The 21,782-nt window shown below is 40.5% G+C and overlaps 1 protein-coding gene across 3 annotated transcripts in view; it reads left to right on the top strand.

The window, feature by feature from the left end:
* Nucleotides 1-21,782, top strand: part of LOC127454638 (dysferlin-like) — a 139,517-nt gene that overhangs the window by 45,370 nt on the left and 72,365 nt on the right. For all 3 annotated transcript variants that reach the window (XM_051722074.1, XM_051722152.1, XM_051722023.1), the window contains exons 29-35: nucleotides 1,250-1,423; nucleotides 3,614-3,701; nucleotides 3,797-3,874; nucleotides 10,294-10,475; nucleotides 13,217-13,354; nucleotides 13,905-13,934; nucleotides 14,576-14,611. In XM_051722074.1, the coding sequence (XP_051578034.1) occupies nucleotides 1,250-1,423; nucleotides 3,614-3,701; nucleotides 3,797-3,874; nucleotides 10,294-10,475; nucleotides 13,217-13,354; nucleotides 13,905-13,934; nucleotides 14,576-14,611 (726 nt within the window). The remainder of the gene's footprint in view (nucleotides 1-1,249; nucleotides 1,424-3,613; nucleotides 3,702-3,796; nucleotides 3,875-10,293; nucleotides 10,476-13,216; nucleotides 13,355-13,904; nucleotides 13,935-14,575; nucleotides 14,612-21,782) is intronic.

The raw sequence follows: 21,782 nt of genomic DNA, 5'->3' as shown, positions 1-21,782 counted from the left end.
CATATAAAACAAAAGATTGAATGGTCACTTAAGAAAATTTGAGAAGATTTGATTCCTTTTGTAGACTAATTAAACAAAAAATCGCATGACATGTTTTTGTAAAATGTCTCTATGGGTACGATCGTACAGGTGTAGATATATTTGCACCGGCTCGCTAATTACTCTGTACACCAGTGTTTTCATGTTGACTGATCTTAACTGTCTGAGCAATGTAACTGGAATTAGCTGTTGGCCTCAAAGTAACTCCAGGTCACACGTACCGATGACATGGACCAGTGGCAGTAAGAAGGTGTTTAGCAGCCAGTATTTGCATTTTAGACTCTTCTGAACAGACAGCAAAGATGTGTGTATGTGTTGGTTCTGTTTGAGAAACAAATAATAAGGCAGTATGAGTCTGAGAAAGAGAGAGTGCTACAGGGAGGGTTATGGTTTGGGTACAAAAGCAGGTTTATATTCTATTCCATTATTTACTTATTTCGACATACAGTGACCTCAAAAGGTATTTGGCCACATTTAAAAATTTATATACTGTATCTATGTGTATGTCATTAGATAACAAAATATCAAACCAGGTGGCATCTGCAAACAAGTTATGCTAGACCTTTTCTTAATACTAACTTCACTTTTATTCACTTCACTTTTTATTACTTTTAGCCAGCTGGTCCCAAGTTCATTTTCAGTGGATGTCAGTAACTCTTGTAGTTCTCAATGAACTACTATGGACACTTCTCATCTTCATTGTGTCTTTTTGTCTTATTTAAAACCTAACTTTTTGTGATATGTTTTCTTGAAAAGTGTTCTTTCTTTCAAAGAAAGTCCTCTTTGATATTTTGCTATCTAATCCAATAGCATTCATACATGTTTAAGATACATGGTTTAAGTGTCATTTATGTGTAAATATGTAAATGATTAATACTGTATAATGCAATTTACTCACAGGGGCCACTATAAGAAAAATGACTTGAATTATCCTCATGGTGGCACTCTTTAAACAGATTTAGAAACATGTCTGTCAACTTGTACCTCTCAACTTTTCTACTCTGTTAGATAACTTTAATTCCTCAGTAAACTGTTCCTCACTTATCTAAAGATCCTCATGTTTTACATTTGTCATGTTATCACTGCTCATTTGACCTGCTTGTTAGGACCATACCTGCACATGAGAAAATGTTTACTATTTACTACTATAACCAAATTTAATAATGTTAACTTTGGGTGTTTCTGTGAATTTGTGCCCATCCACCAACAGCAGCGTCCAGATGAGTCTGAGCGCGAGGGCTGGGAATATGCATCATTATTTGGCTGGAAGTTTCATCTTAAGCAGAGGAAAACTGACTCCTTCCGTCGTCGACGCTGGAGATGTCGCATGGAGCCATTGGAAAAGACAGGGCCAGCGGCCATCTTTGCCTTGGAGTGTTCACTGGTAATGAAGGTTGACTATTTGAAAAATGTGGGGCTGGAATTAGGGGTGAGACTTGGAGAGAGAAAGATTAAAAAGTAATGGAAGGAAAGAAAAGTGGTCAGAGCGAGAACAAAACAAGGGTGAGATGCAATTTAAAGGCAAAGGTGAGAATGGGTGTGGAGGGAGCTTGGACAGATCAGAGGTGCTGAGAGAGACTGGTCAGGCAAAGTGGAACCAGCCTGGTAAAATAAGGGCATCATGGGAGATTATTTACAGGGAACCTGAGATGGAACAGTGAGTGTGAAAGGGGGAATATGTACAAAGGCCAGTTAGTATGCTTATTCTTTTACTCTTGGTCTGGTCCACTGGGTGCACTGTTACAGATCTATTCCTTGCAGCTTTGGCATGATTGTCATGTGGGCTTGGCTGGGTTGAGAATTGAGAGTTGACGAGGGTCTGGAACTGACCGTGGTACGTATGAAAGGACCCAGTGCCTTCCGAAACTGAGCAGAGGGATTCCCTGGCTCTGCCCCATCAGGGCACCTGAAAACCCTCATCCAGTGTGATTTTCTTTTTCTCTGCAGAGCAAAAATTTTGATGGATATATTATGTGAAAATAGTGCTCTGTGCATGCAAGAATGCCTTGTCTGAAAGTTTAGACAGACAGCCAGGCAGATAGATAGATTTTGACTATTAGCTAGCTAGCCAGATGGATAGCTAGATATACTGCATAGCTAGATAGCTAGATAGATAGATAAAGAGATAGATAGAAAGATAGTTCGATAGTTAGATCTATCTGTTGCTCCCTATATGGCCATTCTATGCCTGTATTTAGGCATCCACTACAAACAACAAATAATGTAATTTTCATTTTTTCATATGAAATGGTGTGTTTAAACCTAGTAATGTGCACTGGCAACCTACATGTACAGTATATATAGCTTCCCTCATTCCTGCTGATTTCTACTGTTTCTGTTGCTTCTTTGGTAGAGCATTGTACTGGCAAAGCCAAGGTCTTTGGTTCAATTTTCAGGGAACACACAAAGTTATAAAATGTATACCTCGAATGCACTGTACGTCACTTTGGATAAAAGCGTCTGCTAAATAAATATCCACCTGGAGTTTTGATGTCCTAATGTGAACTGTATTGATACTTTTATTTTTGATTGAAGTTTTGACTGTAAAAATGCTTTTAGGTTGATAGCCATACACTTGTTTCAGCCCAAAGCTCTTTAGTAAATTGCTGGCTCCCAGCTCTCTTTATCCCAGCCCACAGGCATAACCAACTGGGTTGGCACATGCAGATGTTGGGCACAGACTGCTGGTTATGTGCTGTTTTAGGGCTGGGTCAGATGAGTTCTTGCAGAGGAATTGCTCTGCCTGAAACCCAAAGCTACACTTCAGGGAAAGCCTTATCTAGAACCATAAAAAATATTAGAAGGGGAAATTTCAGAACATTTTGGCAATGTCAATAACAATTCAGTAACCACAGACAAGATACATAAATATACAGTATATATATATATATATATATATATATATATATATATATATATATATATACATTTATCTTTACATTAATTTTCTTTTCCATCATTCTTCCCCAAGGAACGCAAAAGGGCACAAAATTGTGTTTGTATTTGGTTTGTCATTGTTAACTAAGCATGTAGTTAAGATATCAGACTTCATTGTGCCTATAATAACCAAAACCAATTCAGTTTACCTAAAACACAATCCTACATTGTTTTTTTATTGTTGTAAAGGGCTGTCTGGAGGGCATGTTTTCTTTTCATTTTCCTTTTCCCCAAAACTATAAAGGGGTATTTGGTTATGTAAATAAACTGAGCCACAAATAAAATAGCAGTTTCAGCTTGGTTAGAAGACATCATCAGGCATTTTATTCAGAGAAGGTCAGGATTTTGAAATGTGTCGAGATGATATTCCAGTGTCTTGGGGTGGTGACACGTAATCGCTTCATGCCGGTGGTTTGTGGTGCGGATTCAGTTGCCTTTCCACAACTGACAGCAGAATCATCATTAACGCATTCTTATTTGGTCGGAATATTGTGATATCGGATCCAACATGAATGCTTTGTCTTGTCCAAATGCCAAATGCGGGAGTCTTGTGTTTATGTTTAACCAACGTAATGCATCTTTATTGGCAAAGCACATGTCTAAAAGTTTTATCTTTTATTTTTATCTTGGTCAACAGAGCAGTGTTACTGATGAAAAGAATGATGATAAGTCAGTTACAACAACATTTGGTGTCAACCGCCCAACCATCTCCTGCTTCTTTGATAGTGAGTCAAACATGCTGTCACATCATTTAAAATAACAACAGATTTCAATGGTGATTCATGCTGCACTGCTGTTTGATTCTTTTGATGTATTTCAGGTGGGACCCTGTATCATTTGCGATGCTACTTGTATCAGGCCAGAGACCTACTGGCAATGGATAAGGACAGTTTCTCAGGTGAGCATGTGCCACCTTCAGTGTGAACAAATATAGAGAAATGAGCCAAACATAATTATTACAGACATTTAAAGATTGCTATTTGAAAAGAGTCAGGTTTTCCAAGGTCAAAACCGAAGAACTAAAGAAAACATTGAACCATGTTTGGCTTCTTACTTTTGGATGAAATCTGATCAAAGCTATGCATAGTACAAGGAAATATATGACCTAGTCATCCATTTTGTAAAGCAGCTGTCTTTGTTTTGGCAAAATAATTTTCTCAACTATACCAGTCTCACACTATGGCCTTTCAACCCTTGACATGGATTCTGAGTAACATACCCATCTGAACGCTTGCCACTCCAGCAGTAGCGTGACTTTTAGACACACGGCTGGCATCAGTAGAATGTGCCTTTCAAAACATTTACTACAATACCACATGGCATGAAGAATGTTGTGTCAGCTGTGATGACCTTTTGATCAGTTAACATACAATTAGATACATATTTCTAGTTTCGAGTGTGCACAAGCACTCATGTGATGAGACAAAGTGAAGTCAATGGGTAGTCCTAATGTGAAGCATATTGAGAGTGATGCCGTAACATGCCAGAATTAAAGTTTTATGAATTTTAGTAAAAAAATAAATAATTGTCTAGCATAATAAGGGCATTAAAAAATAAAAATAATAAAAATCACAAAAGTCTTTTGAGACATAATGATAGGGGAACCGTGACTGAGCTTACGTTAGAGGGGGTGAAATATTGTGCCTGGCACAGATTGGGCCCAGGCACTTTGGGTCAAGTGCCGCCCAGAGAGAAAGGAAACTAAGCAGATTTACAGCGGTGCCCGTGAGAGAAAATGTTGGCAGCAGAGATGAAAAAAGTCATTTGTATAGAGAAGAGGAGGCAGACACCAGAGTGAAACAAAGAAAGATCACAATGAGACATTATATGTAAATGTTGTTGCTCAAGTCTGCCTTGTTGTTTTGATCAGCAGTGCCAGTTGGATTTTGCTAAACTAGTATTTCTTAATAGAACATTTCTAATTGTCCATAACTTGGAAAAGATCAAAACAAGTACCTACAAAGTGTGTATGTTGCATATATATATTTTGTTCCATTATTTTCTGGCTTAGTTTTAAAGGGGGATGCACACTGGATGTGTCTGGCGGACAACATTGTGTGTTCTAAAATTTGAAATAACTGTTTTCAATGAAGGTACGCACACCACCGCACGGCTTCTGTCGGCAGCGCCCAGCTATGACTCCAGAGGTTGCTAAAATGTCTGCGGTGCCACAGAGCGCAACTCATTATATTCATTAAATTCGACCCAAATCGTTATCAAAGGACATGGATTATTTACTCTAGCATTGTTCATTCATGAAGAAGGGAAACACCTTGGGGAACTTTTGTGTGTACTGTCTGCCACCTGAACTGCATCAGCGTACCCTTTGTTTGATACCTGTGCCATGTCCTAGCCGCGACGTGGCGCTTCTCATCCAGTGTGTGACCACCTTAACTTAGCCTTCTTGCTGCTATGCAGTAGTTTGTCTCAATATTTGTTGTTTTTTTAAATGTGCTCTAAAAATAATCTTGACTTATTCTAGACCAGGGATGTCTAACTAAATTCTAGCCTGGGCCACATGAGTGTTATTTATGCCCTCAAAAGGCCGGTTGAAAATGTGGCATCGGTACATGATTAGGCACCCATGCGATTACTAATTATATTGCATATTTTGTGCACTGAAATTCACATTTGACCATAAGTATTGATTTAAAATTTTGGGATGCAAAAAATTAACTCCTAACTTATATATGATTGAAATATTCTGAAAGAGACTAAGTTGGGTCTCTTATACAGAGTCCTTACATCATTGTCCTTCTTACTAAATTTCAGTCATCTCGTGGAATTTATGAAATTTCGTACAATCATTAGAGGAGAACAGATTTTACACAGAAGAAAAACTGATAGCTTGGTTCACAATAATTATGAAAATTTACCATAGTTCTTCCATACTATCCATAGTTTAAAGAAAGGCATTTGTAATAAGAACACATGTAAAATCATGCATGACTCCTTTCTACCATAGTTACTAACTATAGTTTCTATATAGAAAATTAAAGCATTTTTGTAATGAAAAAGAGTAGTCTAAATACCATAGTTACTACACTTAGTGTAACTACAGTAAATCCATGGAAAATGTTTGTAAGGTTTGTGATGTGTGTCATGGCATAGTGTTTTCTACTGTTTTCTTTTTCATTGCTATTTAGAATTTCAGGGCTGATTAATATGTTTTTAAACCAGTTTAATCACAGAGACATATGGAGTTTTGCAACAGAGAATTCTGGACTGCATTCAAACAGGTTTCATGAAAAAACGCATTTGCCTTGCTCTCTCACAACTCTTTCCATTCTGTCATGCTGATTATTGATCGGGGTAATGGCTAGTGCTGTTGATAATGATCTGCGTGGTTATGACCAGTCTATGAGTAAACTCACCAGCTCTGCTCTTGTGCCGCTCAATCCATTAAGCCATGCTGAAAATTGGTGTGGATAGCGCCGTTTCATTCCACTTTTGGAGAGAGCAAAATGCGCGTCAAAAAATACGGTTTGGACGACAGGGGACGGCCCATTAATATTCATGAGGAATATGCAAACTGATTGGTCAGTGACACATTCTGTTAATCTGTCATCCTACGTAAATTAGCTCGCTGGCCACATGAAATAAGGTGGCGGGCCATGGGCCTTGAGTTTGACACCTGTGTTCTAGACCCATATATGCTCTGTATTAGCTTCATATTGTTTGATAACATTAGCTGATTCTTCAGAGACAGAGGTTGCTATAAATGTCTTGAAAATGTGTGAGGCTTTTAATAATTGTTTATTGTAAAGTTGTACAATGTATATTGATGAATTGTGTAATGATAGTCTAGTGTAGTGTAGTGTACTGAAGATATTACCAGGCCTGCATAGAATCTGTGCCCACACATCGAATTTGTTTATTGGTTTTCCCTATTATAATAGCATTGTCGAAGAGTTTTGAATAAATGTCTTTCTGCTACCAATAATTGAAGTTCTCTCAGCTCTGTTTTAGTAATTTTTCATTTTTAAATCCATTACTCAGAATTCCCCCCGTAATCAGCACAGAAAATGTAAAAAAGTGTGTGGATTCTGTGTGGCCCTAGTTATTACCTTGTAATTATTTATTAATAAACATGAACTGAGTTTTCATTCAAAATGTGACACTTATAATTGAAATTGAAAAAACAAATTGTCCATAAAAATCTCAAATATAAGAGAACATTCTTTGCAACACATAAGCAGTATTTCACCACCTTTAAACCATAGCAAATCTGTTGCCATAGGCGAGAGCGCTAAGTTGTGTTAGTGAAATTTTTAACCCAGAGTGCTCCACATCATTAAAATACAGGCAAAATACACCCGCTGGTTATCACCCATTAAGGATGTCCGGTATAAATCTCCCATGCATGGAAAAACCATAGAGGCTAAAAACGGGACCATAGCTGATGATGATGAAAAGAAAAACAGTGAGTGAGACAGACAGAGAGAGAGACAGAGAGAGAGAGAGAGAGAGAGAGAGAGAGAGACATTAAGGTGGAGAAAGATCTAAAGTATATAGTTTTTTTTTTTTTTTTTTGCGAAATCCTGGAAATGTAGCTAGCCCGGCTGTTTGAACCCTCAAACACAGATGAAAAAACATCAAGAATCCTTTTAAAAATACAGGCCTGGAATAAATCAGACCAGCCTGGCGCTGTGATTACAAATCTACAAATAGTTTTGGGTTAGTTTCCTGATGCACAAAACCCAGCCTAGCTCTTTTACAGCATTCTGAGTTATGAGGAAAATGAATAAATCAAGTGAAGGCAGAAATCACTTGTCCTTGGTGCACATGAGGTGGAGTTTAGTAAACTGAAATGATCAATGGACCACAATATTTATAAAGGAGGGGAAAATATGGAGCTGCATCAGTGCTTTTGCTACTGGAGGAAGATTAGAGGAAGTCAGAGGTTTGGGCCAGATGGGACATGTCTATAGACCCCACTCTGCTAAAGTCTGGGAGACTGGCTGCCAGTTACACTCAGATGTCAGCAAAATGTTCTGTTCTGGGTGGGTGGGTTGGGGGGGGGGGGGGTTATGTGTTTCATATATGTGTGTTTCAGCACAATGTGTGTGTGTGTGTATGTGGGGTGGGGTGGGGGGGGGGGTGTTTATGTGCTTCGTATGTGTGATGAACAGCAGCTGGTGGAGTTTCTGGTGCCCCCATAGGGAGTAAGTACGTATATGGAGTGGCAGTCCCTTCACAGTTTTACCAATAAATGCTTTTTGAGATATTAATAAAAAAAAAAATACTTATATGCTGAGAAATTTCCAGATCCATGACTTATAAAAAATATAATTATTTTTATTTCTTCGATTATTTATCTTCTTTATCTTATTTATGTATACATCTGTGTTTGTTTACATGTATATATTTTTTTAAATAATTTACTTTATTTTAATTATTTATTTTTTTCCCTTCACATGTACTTTTTTATGATTGTATTCCTACATTGTTGGATCTGTGTAATTTTGTACATATTATTGAAGTTATATCGAACCTGTTTTTCAAAATAAAAACATCCACAGATTTAGCACAATGTGTGGACTTTTCACACAATCCCTTTCCACATCCTCCACATTAGCAAGTTTCAGCACAATGTATGGACTTTTCAGACAACCCCTTACCTACAATATGAAAAATTTCCAACTTGTATCAATGTTAAATTAATGATCTGGAACAATTTTGCCGTGATGCCATCTAACCAGCTTATGGAACAAATCGCAATCCGTATTGATTCGATACGGGACGCATCATTTCATATTTAAATACGGGATGGCCCTGTATTTTACAGGATGGGTGGCAACCCTACCTGGAAGTCTAATATATTCTCATGATTAAAGTGTGGATGCGGAAAATCGTGAGTTTATCAGGAGAAATTGTAAATTGGGTGTAAAGCAGGAGGAGGGGTGGAAAAATGGGAGAAACCTGGTAAAATGGGGAGTGTTGGGTATCCTTCTGGAAAGGCTTTCCACTTGATGTTGTAATACAGCTGCATGGATTTGCTCCCATTCAGACACAAAAGCATCAGTTAGGCCAGACACTATTGTTAGGTGCTGGACCCTGGCTCACAGTCGATTTCCCGTCTGTCCGTCCATCCATCCATCCATCCATTCATTTTGAATAAAAGATGCTCTCTGCACAGTTAAACATTGTACAGATTGTTGATTCAGTATGTGGGAAATAATCCACATCAGAATTCCTTGGTTGTCTTTCCCTATTTTCTCTGAGCGCATCATTGTTCCCAAGGGCCATAGATAATGTTTGAGTCATACACGTGGGCAGCCATCGACATGGTGGTGTCCAGTCCCACAATACCCTTGGGGAAGACAGTCTATTTAGTGTTTGCTGTAAGCAGCCAGATTAGACACTGTCTGTGTTTATTTCCCATTTGCTCATTGGGTAATGGTGCACGCTCCCAATAGCTTGTTTATGCCTTTGTTTATTTGAGCCACTGTGTTTATGGGAAGGAGTTTGTGTGAGTGTGTGTGTGCGTGTGCAAGCGGGGTATTTTAATAAGAGCTGGGAAAATCTCTCTCCCAAGTGAAACCATCCCACTGAGGCCGCTTTACGTCAACTAAAATAATAACAATAAACTTAGGCTGTCCCTACAATTTCTGCCATTCCTAAGTTGTTGATGTCACTTTCTTTTTCACCCTAAGATCAAATACGTTAAAATGTTTGAATGAATTGAAGGTTAAAACAACCTCATGCACATACACCTTCACAGAGACATATACACTCTCACATACTGTAAACATGTACTTGCTGATTTCCTTCTTTCTTTCTTTCACAACCGCTCCATCCTACAGACATTACGTAGACCTACCAAAGTTCAAAACTGTCTCACCCTCCCTGAACCAACTCGGGCTGGGTATTTCTGGTTCTTTTCACTTCCATAATTAATGTTATATACTTGGCAAAGTCCCCCTCATTACAAAACCAAATAAAAACAGAAATCCTTGTGTTTATTGTGTTTACTGATGCATTGGAAGCCTTGTTCTGAGGAGAAAATACCAAATCATTGCTTCAGTCTTGATGGCAAACAGACTTCAGTCACTTGATGGCTGCACATCTTTCCCAACTCTTGGTGCATTTCTTTCCACATCATATATCCATCTACATGGCAGTGACCTCTACCTGACCTGACGAAGCCTTTCTTATTCCATTTGACAGTTTAGATCTCATTTTTGACAGTGTACAATAGCACATTTCACATGCTATTACATTTCTGTGTGAACTGGCAACTCAAGCCATGCTTCATTAGTCATTTTGACATTGCAATGCAATTCATTGACCTTTGATCTTTGACTCTTTGAACAGATCCTTATGCCATTGTATCCTTCCTGCATCAGAGCCAGAAGACAGTGACTATTCGGAACACTCTCAACCCTACCTGGGACCAGACCCTCATCTTCTATGAAGTGGAAATATTTGGAGACATTCATGTGACTGAGAGGAACCCTCCGAACATTGTGGTGGAACTGTACGATCAGGACACCTATGTGAGTTTTCACTGTATTGGTGTGCATCATTTTATAAGCAGGTGTGTTTAAAAATGAGTCAAATTAGTTTTCTGTTGCCAGACATTTTTTACTGTAGGCATGAAGTCCAGTCTACTTTGCTGCTAATTCTGGTCAAGAACCTCCCACTTAGACAGGAGAAGATCCTCTGACCATCATGCCATATTCAACCTGGTCACATAGTGTAAACGTTACTCTAGATACATTTTTACAAAACTTGTTATATGTGTGTGATGAGGAGGAGGGCGTGGCCGGGCCGTGATTGTGCACGGCCGGCACTGAATCAGCTGATCAGCGGGAGAGCAAGATAATGGCTGGCCGGAGGCGCCGGTTCGAGAGGGAGAGATGCACGTGACTACGTTGCATGTGTTTCTGTGTCCTTATGTTTTATGTTGTTTTAAGTTCATTTATATCATTAAAGTTTGTTTTTACTGTTCAGTTGGTTCCTGCCTCCTCCTTGCCTAACTTTACCTGTTACAATGTGTCTCCAGGTACAATTCCCTGCAGTTTCCAGGTGAAATGAACACTAGAGGTGCTACAACAACTGTGTGTTTTATTCACTTTCACTCAAATCATGACTTTAATGTCTGAAAATTACTTTATAAATACTTATTTTTCTCTCTATTACTCAGACCCTGCTATTTTATGATACCAACACACTTTTACTGATCTGCATCTTTTGAAAAAATAGACTTTTTAATGCTTGTATTACAGACCCACCTACATATATACACATATTCCAACATAGCTCACTTTATAGAGTGTTGGACTTAGAGTTGGAAGACTGCGGTTCAAGTCTGGTCATGAACTCAAGCTGACACGTGGCATTACAGAGCCATAGAAGTGGCACGAAATGATGTGGTTGGTTTAGAAAATATGATTTTTCATTTTGCTTCTGCATTTTAAAATATTAATTGTTAGGTTTAGGCATTGATAAGGGGTGACGAGGAGGAGGGTGGGGCGGGGTCATTAGGATGACGCCTGGCACTGAGTTACCACAGTCAGCCGGGAGAGGGATAAAGAGGAGCTGGAGATGCCAGTTCGGGAGAGAGAGGGAGATGCACACAGCCACTAAACATGTGCATTCCACCTGTTGGACTGAAAAGTCATCAGAATGAGAGAGCACACGGAGCTGTGTGTGCGTTATGGTTTTATTATGCTGAAAAGCAGTTTTATTTTATTGAGTGGTGGTGGCATAGTTGACTAAAGTACTGAAATGGTAAGCAGAAGGTTGTTGGTTCAATCCCCACAGCCACCACCATTGTGTCCTTGAGCAAGGCACTTAACTCCAGGTTGCTCCAGGGGGATTGTCCCTGTAATAAGGGCACTGTAAGTTGCTTTGGATAAAAGTGTCTGCCAAATACAAATGTCATTTTGTGTTGAATTAAAAGTTTTTTGGTTGTAAACCCGGTTCCTGCTTCCTCCTTTACGATGAGCAGGAGACCTGTCTGCCACAGTGGTGCCAAAACCCGGGAAGGAGGAAGGATGTGCCGTCAAGGATTCCTCACTGCTGACTGAGGATCGCAACGCAGAGGGAGTGCCCGATCCGGTGGTGCTGGAGCACTGCGTCAACCGGCAACCGGAAAGGGACAGCTGAGGGGACCAGTGCCATCACCCCGCGTCACGGACTGAAGCAGTACAATGAGCTGAGGGAAAGTCGGCGGCGTGTCCGGGGCCGGTGAGCCCATCTCTCTCTGCTCTCTCTCCTCTCTCTGCTTTCTCCTCTCTCTATCTATTCTCCCCTCTCCTCTCACTTGTCCTGTTCCCACCCCAGGCACGTGGGGGTTGGACCCAGAGACCATCCTGATGGCAACGCTCCTTCCTGTGCCACACAGGTCTCGCATTTGAGTGAGGGGTGGTGGGAGTATTTAAGGAGACAGCGGCAAAGAGAGAGAGATGCAAGAAGTTGTCTGTCTGCATGTCAGTGTTATGCTAAAAAGCAGTATGTGTTAGAGCTGCTGAAAAGCCACTGTGTTATAGTGTTTAATGTACACTGAAAAGTGCCACATTAAAGTGTCTTTCGTGGATTGTTCACCCAGTCCCCACTTCCTCCTTTCCACATTGAGAACCTGATTTGCCACATAAGGTAAGGATGTATTTTTAATGTCTCATTTATATATTAAAACACTATTGGTTAGGTTCAGGCAAAAGATTTACGTTAGGGAGGTATGTTTTAAAAACATCCATCTAAATTCACCTTAAAACCTCGTCCGAATACACCATTTTACTAGCTTTTGGTGCCACCAGATGGACATTTCACTGGAAACCTGCAGCCAAATATGTTATACAGCACGTAAAATTTTGAATTGCAAAAATGTTGTCATGTTCACGTAAATTGCCTTTTTGTCCTAACCATGTGATGCAATAAGATTTCAGCGACATGCAATTTGTCTGTCCACACTGAATGCGATAATGTTGCACTAAGCAGCACAGCCAATCAGAACATATTTGATGTTAACTGTAAAAATTATGAGGAGCAGGATTTTGGACTGGTGTGACACCGCAAAAATAGAGATGAAGCTATCGACAGAGTTTCCTGTTGCTTATCATGAAAGGTTATGACAAAAACTCTGATTAACATGGAAGACAAAGCGAGTGTGTCGCTTTATTGCATTATATCTTTTTAGGAGACGGTGTTAAGCTAAGACTGCGAAATGCTCTCTGTGAAACAGAAAAACTGTCTGAGCTGAACACACAGGTATTGTTTGACTTCTGCACTGTAGGGAGCTGATGAGTTTATGGGGCGCTGTGTGTGCCAACCATCAATGTCTTCTCCTCGCCTTGCCTGGTATCCCATCCAAAAAGGCGGGAAGGCTGCTGGAGAACTGCTTGCTGCTTTTGAACTGATCCTCAGAGATAAGGTACGAGTAATCATAATTATTGCAATCTTCATGATCACTATCATTTGTGATTATGATATCATAATATAAGTTGATGATTTACAGTCAGTGCTCTCAGGTCACTGTTCTACATAGTTATGATAACCTCAATTATTTAGTGGGATCCTTTGGGTCCTCCAGAGACATATATCTCAGCTATTGTCTGTGGCATCTCTGTTGAAAGAAATGCTTTTGTTATGAGATTAACCCACAAGTGTTTACATGGCACATATCACAGCTTCTCCAGCACCACAGAGGAAGCTTTGTGGTTCCTTAACCCACGCATAGTATATATGTATAGTGCCTGACAACATATGATTTTAAATTGAAAACCACTCTTCATTTTTAAAGGACGTCTGTGTTCTTACACATAATTGTGTACACAGAGATGTGTGTTGAGATGTCCTCTTTATTTCATGTGTATTGGTCTCAGGGGCACCCATGATTTTAAATGAGTGCGTTCACTCATTAAATGAGATTTTCACGTTTGAAAAGACAGGTATTAACTAATAATGCTTTGTTGTTTTCACAGCCTGCAGTTCACCACATACCCGGTCAAGAAGTTAGTAATATTTCTGCTTTTTATCAGTGCCCTTTCTGTGAAAAGAGAGTTTCCTTTGACTTTTATTGTTTTTACATTAAGCACATTTTATTTCATTTCCCCTGCCTCTTAACATAACTCTCACAGAAACCTTTTGCATTTTTAGATTTTTATTAAGATGATTAATATGTTTACTAAGCTGTTTTCCACACACACACGCACACTCACTCACTTATTCATGCTTCCTGTCCTTCAAAACGCAGCTACTCACTCTTCTCTCGGTCAGGCAGGACTGAATAATTTCACAGAGCTGCTGTAAATTACATAAACATCACTGTATCTGAGCCGGTTTCACTGGCCCTGCTGTCTGTTTGGAGACTGGCTATGCTCAGGAGTTCTCAGTTCAGGCAAATGGCCCTTTCTGGCCAATGCAGACAGCCAGGAGACTGATTGGAGATGCCAGTGGAGTTTAAGAGTGCCAGAGGCCCCACCCCATCCAGACCTGCCCAGCTGGCATCAGTTAGATTGCGATAATCACAGAAAATTGAATTAGAGTGGACACGTGCACACGCGCACACACACACACACAAACAAATACCCACAAAGGAACACTTTATTTTATTTTAAAGGACTAAGATCTCTTTTTTCTTCCTCTTTTCCAGGGGGATTTTATACCACCCTCACATATCATGGATGAGGTAAGGTTTGGTAGAAGATTTTTGCTTATTCACTTAAAGTCACTATTTTGGAACAGACAATGCATCTTCAGTATTAAGCAGGCCCAGACGAAATCTGCAGACCTTTTTATCATTTTCTGCATTTTGGGGGAAAATGAATGGAACTGATTTAAACATTTAACAAGCTTAAATCATAATCAAATCATATAGCCAGAGTATTTAAGAAACAAGCACACAAGGAACAAAACTCTGGGTGTGCCAAGGGGAAATGGGTGTGCAAGAATTGAAGCACAACAAAGGGACATTTACCATTAACAACCATTGCATTTATTTATTTTTAACTTTAAAATTTGCCCTCTGTTACATTATAATGACACTTTTATCAATAGAGTAGGTAGGCCTGTTTTTGTGTCCAAATATTGGGCTTAATATTTAGTCATAAAATTCAATTACTTTATTTTCTAATGATTCATAATTATTTTCCAAAATACGCTGAAGACACAAATGTAAATGGAGGAATTTGCACTACACATGAAAATAGAAACAAATCCACCAGGGTTTACATTCACTGGCTCAAAAATGTAATTTGAGATGAGAAATGTGTTGTTGAAAAAAATCAAACGCAGTTAGAAGACTCAAAATCTTTACTGAACATTCTTTGCATTTAGGCAAACTTACAGGGAACTTTGATTTGAACTGTATGTGACTGCAAATATGAACAGAAAATTATCAGAATAATACTACATTAATTATATTGAGCCATTATAAATTAAGAATAAAATCATGTCTGACTTAATGTAAACTAACAGACTGTAGCGTTGGAGGCAGACTGAAGGCAGGCAGGAGATGATGATTTTAAGAGAACCCAAGCGCAGTTTTATTAATAAACCCAAAGTGCAGATATAAGAAACAAAGACTAGACTAAGTCTAGACTAAGACTTGAAGTGACTTCAACCTTACAATGAACAATACTCGACAAAGGACAATGGCAAACATGAGGGCTTAAATATACTCACTGGGGAAACAAGATAACAAGACAACCAATAAAAGGACAGAACTAATAAACAAGATAGCAAGACTAATAAACATGAACCAATAACAAAACAGAACTGATGAACATGATAACAAGACTAATGATACAAGAACCAATAAGAACATGCCACTTGAAACATGAGGGAAACAGGAAACCACATATAAGACACATGACCAGACTAGGAAAAACATGACTACAAGAACCACAAGACATCAAATCATAAACAAAAACACGTACTGTAGACGTGACACAGATAGTAAGTAGGTGTAGGCCTAATAGATTTGCAGCTCATCACAGGAGCATTTACTGAACCAGTAAGTTTAATATAAATAAATCTGTTATGTACATATACAGGCAGAAAAATCTCATCTTTAAATCAAGCAGGGTCACAGAATTAACAACTTAAAGGCATATAAAACATCATGGACAAATAATGACTACGTTTACATGGACAGCAGAAAGCGGTGTATTGCAAGAAAGCAGTGTTCTTTTTTACATGCACTGTATAAGCTGTGAACACTTTACTCTCATATACAGGTGCATCTCAATAAATTAGAATGTCGTGGAAAAGTTCATTTATTTCAGCAATTCAACTCAAATTGTGAAACTCATATTATTAAATAAATTCAATGCACACAGACTGAAGTAGTTTAAGTCTTTGGTTCTTTTAATTGTGATGATTTTGGCTGACATTTAACAAAAACCCACCAATTCACTATCTCAAAAAATTAGAATACATCATAAGACCAATAAAAAAAAACATTTTTAGTGAATTGTTGGCCTTCTGGAAAGTATGCTCATTTACTATACATGTACTCAATACTTGGTAGGGGCTCCTTTTGCTTTAATTACTGCCTCAATTCGGCGTGGCATGGAGGTGATCAGTTTGTGGCACTGCTGAGGTGGTAGGGAAGCCCAGGTTTCTTTGACAGTGGCCTTCAGCTCATCTGTATTTTTTGGTCTCTTTCTCATTTTCCTCTTGACAATACCCCATAGATTCTCTATGGGGTTCAGGTCTGGTGAGTTTGCTAGCCAGTCAAGCACATCAACACCATGGTCATTTAACCAACTTTTGGTGCTTTTGGCAGTGTGGGCAGGTGCCAAATCCAGCTGGAAAATGAAATCAGCATCTTTAAAAAGCTGGTCAGCAGAAGGAAGCATGAAGTGCTCCAAAATTTCTTGGTAAACGGGTGCAGTGACTTTGATTTTCAAAAAACACAATGGACCAACACCAGCAGATGACATTGCACCCCAAATCATCACAGACTGTGGAAACTTAACACTGGACTTCAAGCAACTTGGGCTATGAGCTTCTCCACCCTTCTTCCAGACTCTAGGACCTTGGTTTCCAAATGAAATACAAAACTTGCTCTCATCTGAAAAGAGGACTTTGGACCACTGGGCAACAGTCCAGTTCTTCTTCTCCTTAGCCCAGGTAAGACGCCTCTGTTGTTGTCTGTGGTTCAGGAGTGGCTTAACAAGAGGAATACGACAACTGTAGCCAAATTCCTTGACACGTCTGTGTGTGGTGGCTCTTGATGCCTTGACCCCAGCCTCAGTCCATTCCTTGTGAAGTTCACCCAAATTCTTGAATCGATTTTGCTTGACAATCCTCATAAGACTGCGGTTCTCTCGGTTGGTTGTGCATCTTTTTCTTCCACACTTTTTCCTTCCACTCAACTTTCTGTTAACATGCTTGGATACAGCACTCTGTGAACAGCCAGCTTCTTTGGCAATGAATGTTTGAGGCTTACCCTCTTTGTGAAGGGTGTCAATGATTGTCTTCTGGACAACTGTCAGATCAGCAGTCTTCCCCATGATTGTGTAGCCTAGTGAACCAAACTGAGAGACCATTTTGAAGGCTCAGAAACCTTTGCAGGTGTTTTGAGTTGATTAGCTGATTGGCATGTCACCATATTCTAATTTTTTGAGATAGTGAATTGGTGGGTTTTTGTTAAATGTGAGCCAAAATCATCACAATTAAAAGAACCAAAGACTTAAACTACTTCAGCCTGTGTGCATTGAATTTATTTAATACACGAGTTGACTCAAGATGGCGCCGAGTATGGCTGCTGTGTTGCGAGCTCCGACAAAACATAGCAATGGTTTGTTTGTTTTGTTTACAATTCTTATGTTTTTTGTCTTGGATGTTGTCTGCCTTATTGTCTACGACAGACAAACACTTTTGGACATTGGCTCAGCGATCTCACACCGTAAACCGGACTTCACATTCCTCAATGCCGACCCGCTGTTTACAAACACGCAAGCGGAGCCCTTTGTCTGGGCAGCACGGCCGCGGAAACGCAGGTGGAAAAGGGGAAACAGAGCCGGCGTTCTCATCAGAGTAAGACGCCGCGCAAATCGACCCCCGCTACCCACTATTCTACTGGCAAATGTTCAGTCTCTGGATAACAAGCTCTGTGAGCTGAAAGCGCGGATCTCTTTCCAACGAGAGACGAGGGACTGCTGCATTATCTGCCTAACAGAAACTTGGATGTCTGCGGAGATTCCAGACTCAGCCATTGAACCCACGGGGTTCTCCATGCTCCGAGCGGACAGAGCGAAAGACCTCTCAGGTAAAACTAGAGGAGGTGGTGTATGTTTTATGATCAACAAATCCTGGTGTGATCAGAGGAACGTACATTCCATCAAGTCTTTCTGTTCTCCTGATCTGGAATTTCTTATGCTTCTGTGTCGACCATTCTGGCTACCGAGGGAATTCACAGCGGTCATTATCACAGCTGTGTACATTCCCCCACAAGCCGACACAGACCGGGCACTCAAGGAACTGTATGGGAGTATAAGTGAGCAGGAAACCGCGCACCCTGAGGCCGCGTTCATTGTGACCGGGGACTTTAATAAAGCCAGTTTAAAATCAGTCGCACCAAAATATCACCAGCACATTAGTTTCAACACACGAGGGGACCGGGTTTTGGACCATTGCTACTCTCCGTTCCGGGATGGCTACAAATCCCTCCCCCGCCCACCATTTGGCAAATCGGACCACTCTTCCATTCTGCTTCTGCCCGCTTACAGGCAGAAACTGAAACAGGAAGCACCCACCCTCAGAACGATCCAGTGCTGGTCGGACCAATCAGACTCTACGCTACAAGACTGTTTTGATCGCACGGACTGGGAGATGTTCCGGTCCGCCTCTGATGACGACATCGAGCTTTACGCTGATAGCGTAATGTGTTTCATCAGAACGTGTGTAGAGGAAGTGATTCCGACCAGAACTGTGCGAATCTATCCGAATCAGAAGCCGTGGATCAACAGCGATGTTCGCGCGGCACTTAATGTGCGGACCTCCGCTTTTAATTCCGGGAACGCGGAGGAGCATAAACAAGCCAGTTATGCCCTCCGAAAAACTATCAAAACAGCAAAACGCCAGTACAGGAGTAAGATTGAGGGACAGTTTAACACCACCAACTCTAGAAGCATGTGGCAGGGAATTAACATCATCACGGACTTTAAAGGGAATAAAAACTCCGCCATGAACTCCGCTGCCTCTCTACCGGATGAGCTAAATACTTTTTATGCTCGTTTCGAGGGAAATAACACCGCCCTCGCGGAGAGAGCTCTCGCGGCCGAAGCTACAGAGGTTAGTTCACTCTCCGTCTCTGTAGCGGATGTAACCCGATCCTTCCGACAGGTGAATATCCGCAAAGCCGCGGGTCCAGACGGCATTCCGGGCCGCGTCATCAGAGCGTGCGCGAACCAGCTGGCTGGTGTTTTTACGGACATTTTCAACCTTTCCCTCTCTTTGTCTGTAGTCCCCACATGCTTTAAAACATCCGCCATTGTGCCTGTTCCAAAACAATCGAAAATAACTTGTTTAAATGACTGGCGTCCTGTTGCTCTGACCCCCATCATCAGCAAATGTTTTGAGAGACTAATCAGAGATTACATCTGCTCTGTATTACCACTCAATCTTGACCCGCTGCAGTTTGCTTACCGCAACAATCGCTCCACTGATGATGCCATTGCATCTACAATACACACTGCTCTCTCCCACCTGGAAAAAAAGAACACTTATGTGAGAATGCTGTTTGTAGACTACAGCTCAGCATTCAACACCATAGTGCCCTCCAAGCTAGATGAGAAACTCCGGGCTCTGGGCTTAAACAGCTCGCTGTGCAGCTGGATCCTGGACTTCCTGTCAAGCAGACGCCAGGTGGTTAGAATAGGCAGCAACATCTCCTCATCACTGACCCTCAACACTGGAGCCCCACAGGGCTGTGTTCTCAGCCCACTACTGTATTCCCTGTACACACATGACTATGTGGCAACACATAACTCCAATGCCATCATTAAGTTTGCTGATGACACGACGGTGGTAGGTCTGATCACTGACAATGATGAAACAGCCTACAGAGAGGAGGTGCACACTCTGACACACTGGTGTCAGGAGCACAACCTCTCCCTCAACGTCAGTAAGACAAAGGAGCTTGTGGTGGACTTCAGGAGAAAAGACAGAGAACACAGTCCAATCACCATCAATGGAGCACCAGTGGAGAGAGTCAGCAGCTTCAAGTTCCTGGGTGTCCACATCACTGAGGAACTCACATGGTCCGTCCACACTGAAGTCGTTGTGAAGAAGGCTCATCAGCGCCTTTTCTTCCTGAGACGGCTGAGGAAGTTTGGAATGAACCACCACATCCTCACACGGTTCTACACCTGCACTGTGGAGAGCATCCTGACTGGCTGTATCTCCGCCTGGTACGGCAATAGCACTGCCCACAACCGCAAAGCACTGCAAAGGGTGGTGCGAACTGCCAAACACATCATCGGAGGTGAGCTTCCCTCCCTCCAGGAAATATATACAAGGCGGTGTGTGAAAAAAGCTCGGAGGATCATCAGAGACTCCAGCCACCCGAGCTATGGGCTGCTCTCACTGCTACCATCAGGCAGGCGGTATCGCAGCATCAGGACCCGCACCAGCCGACTCCATGATAGCTTCTTCCCCCAAGCAATCAGACTTCTGAACTCTTGATCTCCCACGATCAAAATACATCAGCCCTGCACTTTATTACTCTTTTATCTCACACCGGACTGTCATAAATTATATTACTGTCATTATATTATGTCTCTCTTAACAACTGACTATCAACCGACAGCCTGAATGTCAATACAGTACAATACTGTACATTCTATATATATACTTTTTTCATATATATTTTAATTTTTATTGAATAATGTGTATCTATATAGTATCTATATAGTAAAAAACAAACAAACAAAAAAAAACAAAAACAGCATATTGTATACTGTACAGTGTATGTTATTATTTGTATATTGTTGAGTGTAATTGTGTATAACAGATGTTTAAATTGTGTTGTGTTAATTTGATGTTTTAAGTTGTGTAATTATGTATAACAGATGTTTAAATTGTGTTGTGTTAATTTGATGTTTTAAGTTGAGTGTAATTATGTATAACAGATGTTTAAATTGTGTTGTGTTAATTTGATGTTATTGTAAATTGGTATATGTCTCATCACTGTCACGACTGCTATGTTGATCGGAACTGCACCCAAGAATTTCACACACCATTGCACTTGTGTATATGGCTGTGTGACAATAAAGTGATTTGATTTGATTTGATTTGATTTGAGTTTCACAATTTGAGTTGAATTACTGAAATAAATGAACTTTTCCACGACATTCTAATTTATTGAGATGCACCTGTACATGCGGCTCGGTCAGTAAGCAGCTTTCTCCAGAGCAACGTTATTACCCCATGCCGCTTGTGTAAATAGCAAACATGGCATCCAAGGAAGACTTCACTATTTTATTCTCTGTTGCTTCGCTTTATTTCCAGATATTCCAGAGTTGTTGTGTTTGTTTCAGGCCCGGTCCTATGAGGGTGCTTGAGGGAGCTAAGCACCCTCAAATGAACCTTAGAGCACCCCCAGTTGCAGACCAGGGCAAACTACTGCCCGTGGGTCGATTTTATCATGAACGTTTTTTTTAATTAAATCATTCATTTATCTGGCTTTGGGATGTAACGCGCATCCACAAGCTTTTAATATGCTCAGGGTTGCTAGATAATAGATTCAACACCCCAATCAGAGATTTCTACTTGCACAAATTGGAAATATTTCGCCTTATTTTATGTAATGTGGCAACAATGCATGTGAGTGCGCACTCTTTCTCTCTCCT

The sequence above is a fragment of the Myxocyprinus asiaticus genome, chromosome 1 (assembly GCF_019703515.2).
Source record: "Myxocyprinus asiaticus isolate MX2 ecotype Aquarium Trade chromosome 1, UBuf_Myxa_2, whole genome shotgun sequence".
Lineage (NCBI taxonomy): Eukaryota > Metazoa > Chordata > Actinopteri > Cypriniformes > Catostomidae > Myxocyprinus > Myxocyprinus asiaticus.
This window is presented reverse-complemented; position numbering and strand designations above follow the sequence as displayed.